This window comes from Haemorhous mexicanus, chromosome 29 (assembly GCF_027477595.1).
Source record: "Haemorhous mexicanus isolate bHaeMex1 chromosome 29, bHaeMex1.pri, whole genome shotgun sequence".
NCBI lineage: Eukaryota > Metazoa > Chordata > Aves > Passeriformes > Fringillidae > Haemorhous > Haemorhous mexicanus.
The window spans coordinates 690,863-710,603 of record NC_082369.1 but is presented as its reverse complement, the minus strand read 5'-3'; the positions used below and the strand labels follow the sequence as shown (position 1 = coordinate 710,603).

General features: G+C 54.1%; 1 protein-coding gene across 4 annotated transcripts; it reads right to left on the bottom strand.

The window, feature by feature from the left end:
• Positions 1-1,380: 1,380 nt before the first annotated feature.
• On the bottom strand, positions 1,381-19,442 carry UHRF1 (ubiquitin like with PHD and ring finger domains 1). 4 transcript variants are annotated; one of them, XM_059870048.1, is made up of 17 exons: positions 19,370-19,442; positions 18,615-18,687; positions 11,110-11,373; positions 10,199-10,371; positions 9,573-9,788; positions 9,330-9,436; positions 8,976-9,162; positions 8,136-8,259; positions 7,955-8,062; positions 7,126-7,230; positions 6,507-6,613; positions 5,865-6,027; positions 5,627-5,764; positions 5,161-5,272; positions 4,885-5,042; positions 4,527-4,625; positions 1,381-2,801 (listed from the first exon to the last, which is right to left on the bottom strand). In XM_059870048.1, the coding sequence occupies exons 3-17, from the start codon at positions 11,371-11,373 to the stop codon at positions 2,655-2,657; spliced, it is 2,208 nt and encodes a 735-aa protein (XP_059726031.1). In that variant the 5' UTR covers positions 18,615-18,687; positions 19,370-19,442; the 3' UTR covers positions 1,381-2,654. The 4 variants fall into 4 exon arrangements, with proteins under 4 accessions (XP_059726031.1, XP_059726030.1, XP_059726029.1 ...); XM_059870047.1 differs by lacking the exons at positions 18,615-18,687; positions 19,370-19,442 and adding exons at positions 13,910-14,072; positions 14,924-15,036; XM_059870046.1 differs by lacking the exons at positions 18,615-18,687; positions 19,370-19,442 and adding exons at positions 13,910-14,072; positions 14,884-15,015.
• Positions 19,443-19,741: the final 299 nt, after the last annotated feature.

The following is a 19,741-nucleotide window of genomic DNA, read 5'->3' as shown; positions in this document are numbered from 1 at the left end:
ACAGCGGGGATTGGGGGGCACAGCGGGGATTGGGGGGACAGCGGGGATGTGGGGACAGCGGGGATGTGGGGGACAGCGGGGATTTGGGGACAGCGGGGATGACCCCCCCGGCGGGTCCCGGGAGCACCGATCCCCATCCCCGCCGGCCCCGGGCACAGCCGAGGCTCGGCCGGCGCTGCCCGGGGAGGGTCGGGGTCCCGGTCCCGCTGTCCGGGCGCTGCTCATCGCCATCCCGCATTTGCCAGTTTTGCTCAGTTGGGCCGTGCCCGCCCTGGGCATTCCCAGAATGGGAGCCGGTCCTTGGCTGGGTTTTGCTGCTGTCACTCCCCGAGCCGTTCCCCAGGAAACTCCGATCCCGCTCCCGTTCCCGTTCCCGTCTCGGGGATGTGGCCCAGCAGCGGGCCCGGTGGGAGCGGGAGGTGGAGCACCAGCCCAGCACAGCAGCCCCAGCGCGGAATTCCTGGGCAGGCACAGCCGAACCCGCTCCCTGTGCGGCACAGGCATTTCCCCGGCCGGGCTTTGTAATTTGGGACAGATCATTTTGGCACATCGCACCAGAAAGTGTCCAATTTGCAAAGCAATTCTAATCCTTCCTTTAAAAAGCTACAAACAGAACAGGACATTGGCACCCAAGGAAGAAACAAAGTTTGTTTTTCAAGTTCCAAATAACAGCAAAACCAATAAACGAAGGAAGTCATTGCAGTTATTGCAATTTAAATGCAGAAACACTTCCTCACTTTCACTCACTCGCCCCCAATTCTTCCCATCACAACACAGAATAAAAAGCACAAGGACATTTTCAATGAAATCTAAATATCTGGAAGTATTGAATGTTAACAATGACCTTCAAATAAACTCATTTTAAAGAGGGCAGGTGATGCTAGTGCTGCTTAATTTCACCGATTTTGTTTTTACCACCTTAATGTTGCTTTATCTCCTTCATCCGCATCTGTGAAAACCTCAGTGGCTGAATTTATTCCTCTGGTTTGTGCAGAAGCTCACACTTGCTCCTGTAACACCTCAAATATGATGCAGGACTTGGCATTTCCAACAGTTTTGGAGTTTATTCATTAAATGGACAAACAATTCCAGCTGCCAGTTGGTATTTGTGATTTGGAGCAGAGGAAATCTAATGCAAGTTAAGAGAAAAGTCTGGGGAGTCTTGAACATAACACATGCCCTCAGTAGTGCCTAGAAGCAATTACTGAAGAACAGCAAATGAGGATTCTCCAAGTTTGCAGTGAAAAATCATAATGAAAATCACAACCCTTAGAAAAATAGAAGGCTTGGCTTAATGGGACATAAATTCAAATTCCTGCACAAGGAACTGGGTCTGGAAACCCACTTTGGATCAAAAGAATTGAGGAGAACAGTCAACAATTAATCTGAAAAGATATTTATTTTGAGAACATCAACTTGCACATCATACAAAAAATTGACAAATTCACCAAAAAACGTATAAAATGTTGCAGGGTATTTTTCCCTAACATATTAACATAATCACTTTGCAAAGGGTAAGAATTGAGGAAACCAATAATAGGCACATTTGTTCCAGTCTGTCTGCAGAAAAGTGTGATTAAAAACATCCCTGTCTTGCTGAGGTATCCAACTGCAAACTTTGGTCATGTTAGAGGGAGACCAAGGGAGCCTTCTCCAGGCCAACACAAAATGGTTCACAGAAAAGCCAGAATTGGTTATTTTTCATTCCCAGGTAGAAATGCAGTGAAACAAAGACAAAACCTCCCCAATACAGCTAGAACTAGGAAACCTGATCCTCTGCAAATCCCCGCTAATCACACCCAGCTCCAGTGATCCACGCTCCCAAAGAATCCGGCTGGCAAGTCCCAACAATTCAGTGCTTATGAAAAAAAGGAGGCCTTGATGGTGATTCAGAGCCCAGTCTTCCAGCAAAGGACAAAAGGCACTTAAGAATGGCTTTAGGATATTCCACAATGGCATTTCGGGACAGGGGACAGCGCCCAGCTGAACAAATCCTTCCCTAAGAGAAGTCCAGTGAGGTAGTACTTCATATTGCTCCAACCACTTGGCTCTAAGCAAGCAGCCTTCTGGTTCTGAGATACAAAATTAGCAGGAAATGGCTTTTTGTCAAACGTATAAAACCCAGTTCTTACAAAAAAATAGTAAAAACCCACTTGTGGTACAAAGCCAGGAACCATCTTGTACAAATTGAGTATCAAAACGCTGCCAAGGTGATGCACGAGTCTACCTTGATGGCCAAATCCCCAGACAGTGAAGATTGTTCTAGCAACCAAGCCATTTTTGGAATAAGAAATAAAAACAAAGGGGGCACAGGGGCACTCTGAGAACTTTCCTCATCATTAGCAGCCTCACCGGAAGCACTTTCAGTCCATTAGAAACAAATAATTCTGTGCTGATGAATGGCAGGTTTGAGGGGATGAAAAACAAATAAAAATGCAAAGTTCAACATAGAGAACAAAAACAAAAGCCACGAACGTACAAAAGGATAATCCTTGGAGTTTACAGGTTTGCTTTCAAAACGAGGAAGACTTCAAACCATTTCTGCGGGGGGTGGGAGAAAACACAGACTAACCTTTTTTTTGTTTTAAATTAAGCCCGGGGCGGGTGTGGCAGGCAGGCAGGGAGGGAGGGAGGGAGGGAGAAGTGCTCGGGGATCACCGGCCGCTGCCGTAGCCGGGGAAGAGCTGGGCCAGGACGCTCTGCAGGGCCTCGTTCACCTCCATGCTGTAGCTGCGGCCCAGCTCGTAGCGGCACGCGGGGCAGCTGAACACCGAGGCCTTGAAGGACCTGTCCAGGCAGTCCTGGGGACAGAAGGCAGCAGGGTCAGGGACAGGGAGCTGGGCTCCTCTGGCACACCTGGACACAGCCAGCCAGCCCCGAGACTGCTGGGAAGGGACCGGAGAGAACAGGGGCACTGCACTCCTGAGAGAGAGCACGGCTGCTGGACAGAGCAGGGACAGGGAATGCCAGCCTGGGTGGGCATGGAGGGAGAGCAGGGAATGCCAGCCTGGGTGGGCATGGAGAGAGAGCAGGGACAGGGAATGCCAGCCTGGGTGGGCATGGAGGGAGAGCAGGGACAGGGAATGCCAGCCTGGGTGGGCATGGAGAGACAGCAGGGACAGGGAATGCCAGCCTGGGTGGGCATGGAGGGAGAGAGAGCAGGGAATGCCAGCCTGGATGGGCATGGAGAGAGAGCAGAGACAAGGAATGCCAGCCTGGGTGGGCATGGAGAGACAGCAGGGACAGGGAATGCCAGCCTGGGTGGGCATGGAGAGACAGCAGGGACAGGGAATGCCAGCCTGGGTGGGCATGGAGGGAGAGAGAGCAGGGAATGCCAGCCTGGATGGGCATGGAGAGAGAGCAGAGACAAGGAATGCCAGCCTGGGTGGGCATGGAGAGACAGCAGGGACAGGGAATGCCAGCCTGGGTGGGATGGAGAGACAGCAGGGACAGGGAATGCCAGCCTGGGTGGGCATGGAGAGCAGGGACAGGGAATGCCAGCCTGGGTGGGATGGAGAGACAGCAGGGACAGGGAATGCCAGCCTGGCTGGGCATGGAGGGAGAGAGAGCAGGGAATGCCAGCCTGGGTGGGCATGGAGAGACAGCAGGGACAGGGAATGTCAGCCTGGCTGGGCATGGAGGGAGAGCAGAGACAGGGAATGCCAGCCTGGGTGGGCATGGAGGGAGAGAGAGCAGGGAATGCCAGCCTGGGTGGGCATGGAGGGAGAGAGAGCAGGGAATGCCAGCCTGGGTGGGCATGGAGAGACAGCAGAGACAGGGAATGCCAGCCTGGCTGGGATGGAGGGACCTTAAACCCCACCCAGTGCCACCCCTGCCATGGCAGGGACACCTGCCACTGCCCCAGGCTGCTCCCAGCCCTGTCCAACCTGGCCTTGCCCCAGGGATGCAGGGGCAGCCCCAGCTGCTCTGGGAACGCCATCCCAGGGCCTGCCCACCCTGCCAGGGAACAATTCCTGCCCGACAGCCCAGGCCCAGCCCAGCAGAGCCCAGCCCAGCCCAGCCCAGCCCAGCAGAGCCCAGCAGAGCCCAGCAGAGCCCGGCCCAGCCCAGCAGAGCCCAGCCCAGCAGAGCCCAGCCCAGCAGAGCCCAGCCCAGCAGAGCCCAGCCCAGCAGAGCCCAGCCCAGCCCAGCCCAGCCCAGCCCAGCCCAGCCCAGCCCAGCCCAGCCCGGCCCAGCCCAGCCCAGCCCAGCCGAGCCCAGCAGAGCCCAGCCCAGCAGAGCCCAGCCCAGCCCAGCCCAGCCCAGCCCAGCCCAGCCCAGCCCAGCCCAGCCCAGCCCAGCCCAGCCCAGCAGAGCCCAGCCCAGCAGAGCCCGGCCCAGCAGAGCCCGGCCCAGCCCGGCCCAGCCCAGCCCAGCCCAGCAGAGCCCAGCCCAGCAGAGCCCAGCCCAGCCCAGCAGAGCCCAGCAGAGCCCAGCCCAGCCCAGCAGAGCCCAGCCCAGCCCAGCAGAGCCCAGCCCAGCAGAGCCCAGCCCAGCAGAGCCCAGCCCAGCCCAGCCCAGCCCACCTTGCAGACGTTGTGCTGGCACACGGTGGTGACTGGTCGGAACACGACCTCCTGACAGCAAATACACAGAAAGGCCTCCTCCACTTTATTCAGAAATTTCTGCAAAGAGAACATTTCAATCAACTTCGTGCTGAAAGACACATTAATTAACCCAACCCCCACCATGAAATGCAAGGGATTACTGTGATCATAGAAAGACTCTCAACAAATCTTAATACACAAAACCTGTCCCATTAAGCCTGCTGGGGGTGGTTTACACTAAAATAAATCATTTTAGGTCCGAGGCTGTTCTTTAACTCAGCCAAGGGTTTGTGCCTGGAGACAGCACAACTGCAGCTGGGGGAAGAGCCCAGCGTACCGGGCCATCTTTGAGAGCCTCTAGGACTTCATTCCACAGTTTTTCATTGGCTTCATCACTTTTTATAAGAGATTTCTGCTGGGATGTCAGCTTGTATGGCTCAACTTTAGTTTTCTTTGGAGTCCCTGCTGGAGAGGTGACGGGTGTTTCCTCCCCACCTGAAAGAAAACACAAATTTTTTTTTTTTAAAAACCGAAAAACCACCAGAAAGAGTAACCAAGTAAAATGCACAAAAACTTCCAAGGCTTTCTAGATCCACTTGCCTACTCCACAAACCTGCTGATTTCCTTTTCCTCTTCCCTTTCCCTGGGGTATCAAACTCATCATCTCCATTATTTTCTTTTTCCTTGTCTTTGTTTGCAACAGCTTCCAAATATCCTTCAGGATACTGCAGGGAAACAAAACAAAGAGCACTCAATGCCAACACACCAGGTCAGACTTGCAGACCAAGACAGGTCCAAGGGTGACCTCTGGAGAACAACTCCAGGGGCACTTTTCATCTATTTTAAGCAACAGATCCCTGCTGTAGGGAAGCACCTCCACAGCCTGCAGAAATTCCATACCAGAAACAAAGTGAGTTTTGTCCTTTTAGCATCCTGATGTATAAAAACAAACCCAGCAGAAGCAATTCTGTTCCCCTTAGTCTCGATTTTTAGCTAAGGACCATCCTCAGTAAGAGCACATCACAAAAATCCCTGCTCTCCATCAAGCTGAGAGTCCAGCTGATGTCCCAGGGCAGTACCTGCATGGTCAGGCCAAGCTTTTTCATCCTGTCCTTTCCCTCTTTGGTCCAAGGAGCAGGTTCTTCATCATCCCTCCTAAGCAGGTAACGCCACACCAGGAACCCAGACTTCCCTGTCTCGGGCCAGTATTTCACAACCTGGAAAAGCCAGAGCGAGTCCATCACACTCTGCAAAAGCCCCCTGGCCACGAGCACATGCTCTTTTCCCAGCTCAGGCAGCTCGGCCAGCCCTCCTCACCTTGTAGATGCCGTCGTATCTGTTGCCCTCCAGAGGAGCATACTTGCTGTGCTTGCCTCCCTTGACGTTCCTGACCACCCGGACCGGCTTCCCCGCCCGCCAGTCCTTGGCCTCGGCGCCGTGCTTGTCGTTGATGGGGGCACTGCAGTTCAGAGCCAGGGCTCTGCAGGAGAGGCCAGAGTTCTGTTACTGCCATGGACACTGTGACACTGACACCTCTGCCCTCAGGCACCTCCTGACGGGGGCACGTTTTAGACAGCTGACTATTCATGGCATCACCCTCATGCACCACTCAAGGCCAGGCTTGTCTGTGAGAGCAACAGCTCAGAATTACAAATGGTCTGGTCTCCCAAGGGAACCAGTGGCTGCAAAGGTCTCCAGAAGGGAGCAGCACTCCTACACCAATGTGCTGCTGTGTTCCTTCAGTGTCAGCCAGTACTGAGGTGCCACCAGCCCCCCTCACAGCTCTGTCCCCTTACAGGGCTCTGAAAGGAGCATTCCCACCGTGTCCCTGATCTGCAGCCTAAAGCACAGCCCAGACCCAGTTCTGGCCCCTGTTCCAAAGCTCAGCCAGCTCCCCTGGCTGCCAAGAGCCCCAGAGGCCCTGTGCTGAGGCCAGGAGGGAGCACAGGCGCTGCCAACCTGTTCATGTTGGTGAGTTTCTGATCACAGGACTGCTCTGCCGTGCGCTTGTTCCCGGACAGGTCCCGGCCCCCGCTGCCCGTGTAGGTGAAGGAATTCCCATGGTCCTGAAACGCACACGGAGCAGTTTCACAGCCACAGAAAGAACTCAACAAAAGCACGAGAGTCTTTCAGCCAGGTAGGTTTAGCAGGGCATTCTCAAAAAGGAAAGATGCTTCCTGTAGATATAAGCTCCCAGACTGGGCCAGTCTCGGGCTCTCCCTCAGGCTGCCAGGAGAGGAGACCAGGTGACAGTGGTGACAGTGTTGTCTTGTCACACCCCTGAGCAGCCAGGCTCACACAGATCTGCTGCAAGTGAACAGCTGGCAGCACAGCCCTCGAGACTATTGCCATGTGGGTGTAATGCAGACCTTGAGAAGTCAGAACTCTGGGATCAAAAGCTGACACAGGGATATCAGGCTGGCTTTGGAGGGTTGGGTGGCTCAGCCTGGCACAGATCACTGCAGTTTTCCTTGCCTCGTTTGCTTCTGAAGGAAATGGGTGAAGCTGGGCAAGCGTTTGGTGTGGAGTTCTAACAAGTTGGTTTGGTTCTGTGCATAAATAATGAGAATCCACTCACGATGTCATCTTCATATCCTCCTGCCAGCACCAAGGAGTAGGCCCCGTCGTTGCTCCTGCCGTGGATCCCTGCCACGTGGGGCCTGTGCACCCCAGACTCGCTCACCTGGCAGACAAAACCAGCTTTGGAGGCACCTGCCCTCAACAGGCCCCTGACAGCACTCCAACTGTGCTACTTCACATTTCCTTTCCATGTATCACAGGGGGAAGCTGCTCTCACCATCATCCTCCAAAAAGCTCCAGGCAGAAGAAAGAAAAATAAAAATGCTTCTAAAAAGTAAGGCAGTGGCTGTATCAGTAAACTGAACACATGGATAAGGTTTGTGTGCAAATCTAACAATTTGGATATTTCTTACTGAAATTGCTTATTAAAAGGCTCCAGGTATTCAAGAATAATACAGATATTAAATATTTGTATAAAGTTTTGAAAGAGTTGTAATAGCAACCTTCCCTCAATACTTGAAAGCAAGATCTGGATAGGCCAGTGCTTTTTTCTGCCCCAGCTTTCTAACAGGATGAGAAACCTTCTGTTTCATCTATGTGGATATTTGAGACACCCTTGCCAGGGCACACTAGACACCTCCAGGACAAACTACTGGGAACAAATCTGCTTGCTTTGGGGTCTTTGAGTTACCAAAAAGAGCACTAAAACAAAATAAACCAGCCCTTGATGGTCCAACAATGCAGCATTAGTTATGGAACACTTGATCCAGACAAAGCCAGAATTCTTTTCCTTCTGCACTTCCATATATCCAGTGACACACACACTTCCACATTAACTGTTTCAGCTTCTTGTAGGAGCTGGATCCCTCCCAGTTTTCCCCACATACCTGCACTCTGAATTTCCACATGGTGCCCACAGGGATGCCAGGGATTGGTCCATAGTGGTTGGAGGGGACGATGGTGCATTCCTTGGTGCGCCCCACGCACGCCATGCCCTGGGCAGAGAGCAGCATCAGCCAAGGGCCCAAAGAACACACACAATCCCAAGTAAAACAGCTTTGGACTGACCTTGCCCCAATCTCTCCGGGAGGAGGAATTAGCAGATGCCATCTTTTGTTTCTTTTTACTTTCTTTTAATTTCTCTCCTGCCAAAACCACCTCACTTGCATCATTTCGACATTCAGGGCAATACCTAAGTCAGAGAAAATTAACAAGTAGCAAAGCCTTCAGTTAGGAGCACTTCCTCCAAACATAGTGAGTCATGTTACAATTTCCCTATGAGAAAGCAGACAGGGCATGGAAACACTCTCCATACTGGAATTTAACCTACAACAGCTCCTGTGCTTGCAGCAGCCACTGCAGATGTGTCAGGAAACAGCTGTGCCATGAAATCACTGCACACAGTACTGAGACACTGAGGGGATAAACCAGTGCATCTCACTAACTCTGTGTCTCCTGACAGATATTTCAGCATCCACAGCTCTCACTGTCCATACCTCATGCACAAACCTGCCTGATCTGCTGCTGGGGCCTGCTGCAGTGACCCACAAAAGCCACTGCACAGCTGAGTCCTCCCAGCACCAAGCTCTCATCGGGTCCTCTTTGGATCCCAGGCTGGTTTGGGTTGGAAGGACCTTAAAGCTCATCTCATTCCCAGCCCTGCCACGGCAGGGACACCCTCCTCTATCCCAGGCTGCTCCAAGCCCTGGCCTTAGGCAGGTACACAAAAAAGGCATCTAGATGCCAAAATCAGGAAAAGGAGTGTGCAAGCCATGGGTTTAAAGCCTACTCTCATTAAGCTCAGGAAAAGCTATGACATTAAAAAAAAAAAAACCAAAACTAACCACACACATCCCTGTTCCTAATTAGATGTGATTGAGACACCCCACACACCTCCTCAGAACCTACCAGTCCTCATCATCTGGGATTCTGCTGAGGGGAGGCTTGAGGCAGTAGATGTGGAAGGCCATGTCACACTCGTCACACATGAGCTGCTTATCTGGATCCTGCTTCCCCCCACAGATGTGACAAGCACAGACCCTGCAGGTCTTGTTTGGGTTGTCCTTGCAGGCTTTACACACAGGTCCACTCTGTCCTGTGGGCAAACACAAACCACACTCAGCAAGTGCCAAGATCCACTGGAAATGGTCCAAGGAGGCACAACTGAATGTGTCCTGGACCCTTAAACCTTGCACCCTCACAGAGACAACTGGCAGGACATCACCAGGTAAGACAGACATGCAAGAACTCCACATCACTCACGTTTTGGGGTTCCAGCACTGATGGGAGAAGCAGTGCCTGGCTCCTCAATTTTATAGATTTCATCCACTAAGATAATTGTGCAGTCATTCAAGGAATCACCAGCTTCCCTAGAAGAAGTTGAGGAAAGATCAGAGTTTGGAAGTATCCCACAGCCTGAGTTCACAGATGCCAGCAGAGTCACTCAGCCCTCAGAAAGCTGAAGCAGAGCAGGAGAACTCAATTTATCCCACAGGAACAGCTTACCCAAGCAATATCTTGGCATTGAGCTCCCTGGTCATTTTTGTTTCCCTCTTCTGCAGGATCTCAGCATCGTACCAGAAGCCCCTCTCCTTGGGTTCATCAGGGTTGTAGTTGACCATCACCACCTGCCCCACCTCCAGCTGGTGCCACTTGAGGATGGTCCGTGCCCGCGCCCGCACGTTGCCCGAGCTCATCTGCACCACCCCATTCTCTGGGTAACTTGAAGGGAGGGACACAACAGAAATCAGATTCAACATCAGCTCTGAGGAGGAACAGCTGTTACACAGACAGGTTGATTTTGCTGTGCAACACAAGAATACCATCAAGGATAAAATCTCCTCCCACACAGACACAGCCAGAACCAACCAGCCTGACTTTGCTACTATTGCCTCCCTTTCACACTTGGACACCAGCATTCCCTATAAATGCTGCTATCCACAAAAACACGACTCCAGCCCCCTGGAATTCCAACTGCAAAACAACCTTACAGCTGCCAGGGCCCAATGACACAATGACTATGTCACTGCCCAGTTCTGTTTGAATTTGTGCAATATCTGCAATAAAATTTCCCATCGACATCACAACCCGAATGACTCTGTTGGCCAAGAAGGCAACAAAACAAAACTCACTCATCATATTTCACATGATAAATTACATCCTCTTCAGGGACAGCTGTGGGCTGGTCAGGGTCTGTGCAGCTCTCAGCTGATCCACTGGTGGGTTTTTTCCTGGTTACATTCACAACTGTGGCTTCAAACCACGCTCCCATGTCCGTGTCCCGAGCATCCACCAAGTCATTGATCTACACAGAGCCAAGAGCACAGCTCACCAAAAGGGATCTGAAAATCAGGCATTCATTTCCAATCTACTTAGAGATTTAACCATCTCAAGAACTGCACCATCATCAAGATATTTAACTGGCCACTAAGATTTCCTCTGCTCTCCTGGTCCTGTTGTGCAGCCCTAGAGTTTGCTTAGGTTGGATGTGTAAGGTTATAAATCCATTCTACACCAGCACATGTAAACCCAGCCTTGTTAGTGAGCCCAAACCATTACTGGTTAGTCTGCAATAGAGTTTCAAAGTGTCTTGCTCGTAACCTGGCAAAGACATCACTAGATCTGCAATAAAACCCATTGAAACAGAGAAATAAAATTATTCTGAACAGCTGCTCGAGATTTTCTTTTGTTCATTCAAGAAAGTTTCAGCTTTGACAAATGTAGTGACTCCAAGCAAAAATATTGGGAAATTTTGTAAAAAAATCAAACCAGACACTCTGAATACTTTTTTTTTTTAATTAATGTATTGCAGTTTTAGTTCAAAGGACAAAATGAAAAAATTAGGTTTTCTGACCTACAGCATGTTGCATTGAATTGGTTTGTGGGTTGGTTGGTATTTCTGTCTTTGTTGTCGGAGGGCTTGAGAGGAAGAAAGGGACTGCCCACCCAACTGGATGTGAAAGATTTTCAGCAGTTGTGCAGCACAGAGAACAGTTCCCCGGGGCAGGGGCAGGCTGGGGGCTCCCAGCGTGCCAGCACCCACCTTGTAGAGGCCGAAGCCGGGCTGGGCCCAGCCGGGCGGCGCGGCCGTGCCGGGCTGGCCCTCCAGCTCCAGCGCAGCCTCCCCGTTGTGGGAGCTCTTGTCGGACTCGCTGGGGCCGGAGCCGCAGCCGGAGTCGGTGTCCGAGAGCTCGGGGTCCTTCTCCTTGCTGCCAGCAGGCAGCACGGCCGGGCTTTGTCTGACCAGCAGCTGCACGATGTCGTTCAGCCCCACGCTGTAATCGAACAGGGAGTGCCCGTCTTCCATCTGCAGGGAAAGCACCGAGCCGCTCACCGCCTGCCCCGGCCTGGCTCCAGCCTCCCATCGAGCTCGGAGCCCGCCAACATCCACCACGTGGCTTGGGAACCATTATCAGCCGCATCTGCGCCCTTCTTCTCTCTCAGCCCTGCTAGTTCAATGCTCCTGCTTCAATCACCCTGCAATCTGCCACTGCAAGGCTTCCATGCTGCTCTGGACTTGCTACCCAGCCTCTAGGAGATCTGGAAAAGTTTGCAGCACATTCCCTAGAAACATCAATTAAACAACTCCAGATCCCCCACATTCCCATCAGGATTCAAAGATAATTCCACATTACCTACAAACACAAAGGGAAATTATTTCTTCCTCAGTTCTGACACATCCCAAATGCTAATGCAGATTGTCTTTATATTTTAATTGAGTGTGATCTGGATTATTGTTACACCATCCCCGTTATTCGTAGCATTAAGTAGAAGCCAGAGTTAATCACACACTTTTCTCCCAGCAAACACACACACACTTTTTCCATGGAAAGTAAAATCAAAAAAGATTCAATTCAACTCGAAACTACTCGATCGCTCTTTAGCGTAGCCTGGCGTGTCCTAATTTCACACCCTCTCTGATTCTAAGAGCTTATCTGGCAAGTCTGGCACGGTTTGCAGTCAAATCAAGACCCTGCCCCTGCAAAAAGAGAAGTGCAGAGGCAGAAGGAGGTCCCTCAGTAACCTCTCAAGAGCTCCAAGGAGCACAACCATTTTAGAGTTAACATGTAAGGCTGGAGCCCACGGAGCAGTCAGAAGTTCAGACAAGCTTCCCCACATATTTAAGGTCTGACTAAGAAATTATACAGGAAATGATCATCCCTTTCCAGCCTAAACCACCAGAAAAAGCAATCCCTGGAGCTTTGCTCTCTATCGGGGGGAAGCAGAGCAAAACCACAAAAATTTACACTTCACAGCAATCCCTAAGATAATTCAATTCTGATTTATGGCATCAAATGGCTACGGAACAATCCCTGGAAATCTGACTGCACAGGAAGAGGGCTGAGCTTTTTGCTGGTTTAGAGATGAAAACTCCTCGAGGTGCATAAGAACACCCCAGAAATGGGTTGTTTCTTCTCAGCCAGGACACAGCGTCACCAACATGGGAACAGCAGCAGCAGAGGACACGAGTGACAACAGGTGCAAAGTGAAATGGAAGAGCACAGGAACAGGACAGGAAACCACAGGAGCTCAAAGCACTGCCAGGAAGAAGAGCCCGGGACTGAGGACAAACCTCAAACAAAGGAGGCAGGTTTGAGCTAACAGCTAATTTTCTAAGGCCACGAGTAAGAAATGGAAGGCTTGCAGGGGTTCCAAGAGCCAGACAAAGCACAACGGGAACAAGGCCCAAGAGAGGCTGGGCCACGCTCCTGCCCGAGCTAAGGAACACTGGAACTGCAGGAGGAGGGGTTCCCTTTGTAGGGTAGGGGCAAAGTGACTGAAAGTCACCACTTCTGAAAATCTGCTTAACCCCAGCTGCCTGCACAGACCTCAGGGAAAGGCTGACAGGTGGCACCTGTCCTGAACCAACCCCCTTATCACCTGATTTACAACACAAACGGGTCATTAATGCATCCAAACCTACACCAACCCAACAGAAAGGTGATGTTACACCATCCCTCAGGCCTCTTTTTATGCTAGAACTGGTACCTGGACTCAGGCTGAGGCTAGCCCAGGTGTATTTCCATATTCTACAGCCACACCTGCTAATTAGTACAGTTAGCTCAAGACTGCCTAAAACAGAAGGAAAAGCAGCTAGAAAAAATTGTTCATCTGCAGCCAACTCAGCATCCCACTGCTTTTCCTGAAATTAATCCTGTGATCAACCAAACACCAGCTCAGGAGTTTCTCTAGCACGAAGGTTTAGCAGCAGAGGACTAGGCAGAATACTGCAATTGTATTTTTAAATGGTTTTTGATTGACTTCACTGCTAATTTAGTTACGTTATTAACTCACAGGGAATAAAACAGCTGTGCAACAGCAATTGTAAACGTATTATTGAGAACATAATACAGCACTGAGACACTCAAGTGTTCTGTACCTAGTGAGAATTTGGTATCAGAGCTGAGAAACTTCAAAATCATGAGATGCTTTTTCCAATTTACAAAGGAAAATTAGATCTTTACGGCTTTTAGAGCGGTGAAACTTGCAAGGCTCAAAAACATTAGGCACTTTAAAGACCATAAAATCGCTGGTAATTTCCAGACACTTCATAAAGGCGATGTCAAGGCAGAAGAGCAACACATGAGGTGAAAAACAGTAAAGGAAAGTAAGAATAAAGGCTGCTCTGCAGCGGGCTCCTCTCCTGGCAAACCCACGGACGGGGCAGCGCGGGAGGGAGCGGGGATCACTAGATGGCAGCAAAACCCCTCACTTCCACGCAATTAAAAATAAATAAATTGGAACATCGGTCCTCAGCTGGAGGGGAGCAGGGGCCGGGTGGGGGTGTCCGGCACCGCGCTGCTGCCGCTCCGAGGCTGTCAGTCCCGCCGCCGCGCCGGTACCTGCTTGCCGCGGTAGAAGAGGCGCTGCCGGTGGGGCTCCACGCCGAACACCTCGTGTATCCGCAGGCGCAGCCCCTCCACCTTGGTGAGCTTGGAGAGGGAGTCCACGCGGTGCGTCTGGCTGCCGTCCATGGTGCGCACCTGGATCCACATGGCGCCGGTGCTGCCCCGGGAATGGGACCGCGCTCAGCGGCGGCACCGGCGGGGCGGGCCCGCCGCCCGCGGCCGCGCCCCCCTCGCGCGCCTGCCGCACGCCATTGGCCGGCGGCCCGGCCGGCTCGGCCGCTGATTGGCTGCGGGGGGGCGGCCCCGCCCTCCCACGCGGGAGCCTAACGGCTCCGCTCGCGCCGGCCGTATCTCGCGCCACAATTGAAACCCGCCCGCCGCGCCCACGCGCCAAGTCTCGCGCGATCATGCAAATGAGAGAAGGGATAAAGGGGGTAGGGGGGGAAGCGCGTGGTCTTAAAGGGGCCGTCACCGGCACAACGCGGCCCGCGGCCCCCCGGCTGCACGCCCGCCCGGGACAGGACGGGAATCGCGGGGCGTCAGCAACCCCCGCCGCTCCCGGACCCGCCCCAGCTCGCCCGCGCCATCCCCGCGCAGCCCCCGGGGCGATGCCACTCCACGGGCCCGCAGGGCACCGGTGCCGCCGGCACCGCCCCTGACGGCCACACCCCCTCCCGCGGGCCCGTTCGGGGGCGGGGGTCGGTCCCGCTGTCGCAGCCCCGAGCGACGCGACCCCTTCGGGGCACCAGACCCAGCTGTCACTGCCCGGGCACCGCGGAGCGCTCCCGCCGCTTCCTGCACCTCCCGGGCAGGGCGGGGAAAGCCCCGCGCCCCTCGCTGTCCTCCCGGTGCCACCGGCCGCTCCCCGGCCCGCGGCGACATCGCGATGGGCGGCGGTGCCGGGGCTGGGGGGTCCCGGCGGACTCACCGGGGTGCGGTGCCGGGGTTGGGGGTCCCGGCGGACTCACCGGGGTGCGGTGCCGGGGTTGGGGGTCCCGGCGGACTCACCGGGGTGCGGTGCTGGAGCCGGTGCCGCGCGCGCTTTCCGCGGGCTTTGGAGTTTGGCGCGGAAAAGCCCCGCGCGAGCCCCGCGCGCGCCCATTGGCCGCCTCTGGCGGGAACGCGCGGGCGGGGCGGGGCCGTCGCCTCCTGCCGGGGCCGAGGGGGGGCCCTGGGGGGAAGACGGGACCGGGAAAACACCCCCGGCAACCGGGGGTGACAGCGGGGATCCCCCGCCAGTGACCCGGCCCGGCGACCCCCGCTCCGCTGCGATGGCGGGGACAAAACCCCCCGAATCCCCAAGGGCTCCATCAGCCCTGAACCCCGCTGGCCGCGGGCACGGTCCCGGTTATTGTCCTAAAACCTGGTGAGCCCCCGCAGGAGAGGAGACTCCAATGACCCTGCTATGACAGCCACCCTTCCCCAGGGATCCTGGGGGCTTCAGGAGGGCTCCTGTCCCCCTGGGGGGCTCCAGGCCCCCGAATAATCCGAATGATGCGAATAATCCGAATGATGCGAATAAACCGAATAATCCGAATAACCGAATTTGAATAAACAGAGCAATCCGAATAAACTGAACAATCCGCAAAAGGGCTCTAACTCCCCAGGCCGTTAGCTCCGGGGGGACTCATGGCACTGTGCAGGGCCCCACTGGTGACAACATGGCCTGCGTGACACGGCAGGGCCGTGGCGTGGCCGTGTGAGCCGACAGAAAGGGCAGATCCAGCAGGATGTTTATCCCCAACCCCACCGGTGCTATGAGGAAATAAAAAATGATAATATTTGCTTCAAACAACCGTTGGATGGGGGAAAGCGTGGCCAAGAGGCCCCTGAGAGAAGCCCGCTCCAAGAGGAGGATGAAAGGCCGAGGGTTGGCGTTAGTGGGGGAGAGAGGCCGGGCTGGGGCCGCGGCGATGGCGCGGCCGGGGCTGGAACAAAGGAACACGAGGCGCGGGAGGCCGCGGCACAGCCCGGCACAGCCCGGCACAGCCCGTTTCCCTGCTCCCCTCCCCGCCCCCACGGCCTCCCCTCGGCACCAGAGCACAGCCAGCAGCGGGACGTGGTGCCCTGCCAGCCCAGGGTGCCCAGGGGACACGCAGGGGACACGCAGGGGACACGCAGGGCAGGTCCCATCCTCCCTTGGAGCTGCCATGGACCCCAGGGATGAGCCACGGTCTCGGCTGGCAGGAGCCCCGGGTGGGCTCGGTGCTGGGGGCTGGGGGTGCCGGGGCACTCCGGCTGCCTGCAGCAGCCAGGCTTCATCTCCTCCCAGGGCTGAGGGCTCTGCCTTGACACAAAGTCATTGCTGGCCTTGCAGATGTACTGGAGGATGAACCTGAAGCCACCACAGCCCTTCCTGCAGCCTGGGAGGGTTCTGGGATATTGGACAGGAATTCCTCCCTGCCAGAGCTGCCCAACAGTCGTTCACCACCCTGAGCCAGCTCGTCCCACAGCAGGGACAGACAGGTCCCAGCCCCCCAGTTTCTGTACTGGCAGGATGTTCTGTGGAGTGGAATATCCCTCAGCTCTCCTGGCCATGCTCTCACCCAGCTCCTTGTGCCCCTGCCCACTGGCAGAGCCTGGGAAATTGAGAAGTCCTTGATTGGAGTAAGCACAGCTCAGCCACAACCACAACATCGGCTGTTATCAACATTATTCCCATGCTAAATCCAAAACACAGCCCTGGACCAGCTACTGGGAAGAAAATTAACACTATCCCAGCCAAAACCAGGACAAAGGCACTGGCATTTATGCTTTTATGTGCATAAACAGCTATTCCTTGCATAGCTGTTCCCAAGGACAGGTGATGACTGAGGCCTGTCACACACAGCACAGCCAGAAACCTGCCCCAGGTGAGGCAGTGGGGCTGCAGCTCAGGGCTGTGGGGTGATCCAGAGCCATCCTGCACCCAGGAACTCTCTGGATTCCATGTTCCCCTCCCTCCATGCAAAGCTCTGAACAAGCAGCAGTTTACAGGGTACAGCTGGCCAAAGCCCAGGGCTGGGGAGTGCAAAGGAGGCCTGTGGCTCTGGGGTCTCAGCCACAGATGAGGATGGAGGGGACACATTTACAGGCCCAGGGACATCCCCTCTCCCATCTACCAAAACCAAGCAGCATTACACTACCCCAGCTCACCTCTACCTCAGGCAAAAGAGCAGCAGCAGAGGGAGGAGCAGCCAAGCACGTAGAAAACCATCCTGCAGCCTGAAAAAGCAGCAGAAAGGTGAACTGGAATAGTGGGAGAGCAGCCAGGAACCATCAGGCTGTTCCCGCTGTGAGAGCAAAGTGGCTGGAAGGGGAGCAGGAACCTGCCACCACCTCTCCTTCTGGGAGGTCCTTCTGGAAGGGGACCTGGACAGGGAACAGGGGCTGGGGAGCCCAGGTGAGTGCTGGAAGGGGAGCAGGGCCTGGACAGGGAACAGGATGGGGAGCCCAGGTGAGTGCTGGAAGGGGAGCAGGAGGGGCTCACCTCGAGCAGGTACAGGAGACAGGAGGATCCTGCTGGGCTGATGCAGAGGGAGGGCAGCAGAGACCTGCAGCAGGTCCTGACCCAGGAGAGTGCTCTGAAGGCCTGGGGGCACCAGAAGGTTGGTGGGCTTTGCACAGCAGTGAATGACAATGACCCAGAGCTGTCCCCTCCGTGGGCCCTGCAGAGCTGCCCAGGCAGCTCTGGGAGCCTTCACTTACCTCAGGAACAGAACCAGAGCTCGCCATGCCCCAGCCCTGAATCATCATTCTCATCCCTTCTCGTGCCTGTGCCTGCCCCAGGGGAGGTGACAGGGGGAAGGTGACCGTGGCATGGTGGCAGGTTACTCATGCTCTCAGGGCCCTGGGAGAGCAGCAGTGTGATTTCCGCTGCAGCACATGAACATCTGCAGTGGGAACTCCAGTGTCACGTGTGGCCTCTGGGCCCAAAGGGACAATGCTGAGCTGTAACACACCTCAGAGCAGGGAAAGGAATGGCTCCCAGCACAGGGTCTGACCCTCCAAATCCCCCACACGCCTGCAGGTTTGCACTCAACAGAAACCCACCAGGATGGCACAAGTGAGAAGCTCGAGGCTGAGGCCTCGTCCCCAGGCAGAGCCAGGAGGAGCTGAAGGAGCAGGGCTGGGGGACAGGGGCTCCTGGCTCCCCCAGGAGCAGCAGGTGGGGTTCACACCTGAAGGATCCTGCCCTGGGTCTGGGTGCTGCAGCTTTGCTCAGGGCTGCACGGGGCTCCCAACCAACAGAGCTCCTCTCCATTCCCCAAACGTGTTTCTCCACTTCCTCCCACGCTCTTCCCACCCCACCAAACCTCTTATGATGATTTTATCTCAGATTTAAATCTGTGTCTTTCATGCAGCACCAAGGGTCACAGAAGCAATTGTGCAAACCTTTGCTCTGACACTGCAATCTCCCAAATCCAGTGTCCTGCCCCTGCAGGCAGTTCTGCCACCCAGCAGGAAATCCCAGCACTGACATTTTACCCTAACATCAAAGCCACACATTAGATATTAAACACTGCCTGGTTAATTTTAATTACTGGTTATCAAGTCTCCCATTCCCCTGTGCCCCACCACAGCCACATGAGGTGCATGATGCAGACAGTGCTGTTTCACTCACTTAGGGGATGAAATAAACCCTGTCCCATGAGACTTTCACCATCCCCACGGCACTGACCCACTGGGGCACCTGGCAGCTGGATCACTGACACCTTACCTGAGGATGCAGCACTAGCCAGGTCAGGCCAACACTCCAGAGCACACAGGACTCATTTCTTGATTCCCTGTTCCTGTAAAAAAACCTTCATTTCATCAATTCTTCACAGGACAGAGAAGAACAATTTTTTATTTCCCTTACAAACATCACAATTGTTAAAAGCTGGCTTCAGTTTTAGTACAAGACATCAAGCACTTCAGAACTGCATCAAAAACTTAAGGTCCTTCCCACCCAGACCATTCTGGATCCTGAGACTCTGCCAGGTTCCCAGGTGATGATGGAATATGGAGTTTATGTCACACAGACAAATGCACAAGGACTGCTTCCAGCAGTGCAGAGATCAAACAAGAGGCAAAAGCCACAGTTTGGAGCTGGAGAGGCTCAGAGGGGACACTCCTCCATTAATGCAGCATCCAGACCCAATGGGTCCAGCAGCCAGAGAGGCTGTGGGAGATCTCCATCCCTGGGATGTTTCCACACTCAGCTCTGCAGGGCTGCCTGAGCTCCAGAGGCCTTTCCAGCCAGCACTCCCAGCTAAGCCAGCCTCAGGATGAGGATTCCTTCCAGCCCCAAAGCTCAGGAGTGACAATTGTCTACATTTTTGTCAGCTTAACAGCACATTTTTCAAAAACCACTGGCACCCCCCTGCCTGAATGGCAATACAGAAACAGAGCCAAGGTCTCCTGCATCCAGAGGCCCAAAACAAGGTGACTCAATCACTGTAATAGTGTTAGAAGACTTCAGATAATTTTTACCTGTGCTTCAGTTTCCTCCCCCGCTGATCTTGAAAACAGACAACAGGAAGCTTAATTGATGTTTTCAAACCAGTTTTTGAGAGCTGAAGATGAAAAGGCACAAACAGAAAAGAAAAGCATCAACTGGAGTTTTCATATTTGTTATAGCTGTTAAAAAGCCCTGAGCTCCCTGGAGTCCTGCACTGCTGGGCCCTCTGCAAGGATAAAAATATAAATCAACTCCTACCCTGAAAATCCCAGCAAACAGGAAAAGCAGAACGTTTCATCATCAGGTGTCTGCAGGGCCAGGCACGGGCTGAGGTGGGAGAGCACTTCTGACTCCGTGGGGAGGCACAGCAGCCCCGTGTGGGGAGGGGCAGCTTGGCCAAGAAA

What these genes read in the sequence shown, in the direction of transcription:
- UHRF1 (XM_059870047.1), bottom strand. Translation starts at nt 14,062, where the DNA reads ATGTGGATCCAGGTGCGCACCATGGACGGCAGCCAGACGCACCGCGTG. An exon ending in AGCTTGGCCTGACCATGCAG is followed by an intron (nt 5,273 to 5,626) that starts GTACTGCCCTGG and finishes GTTTCCCTGCAG; the next exon opens with TATCCTGAAGGATATTTGGA. An exon ending in AGGCTCTCAAAGATGGCCCG is followed by an intron (nt 4,626 to 4,884) that starts GTACGCTGGGCT and finishes TTCTCTTTGCAG; the next exon opens with AAATTTCTGAATAAAGTGGA.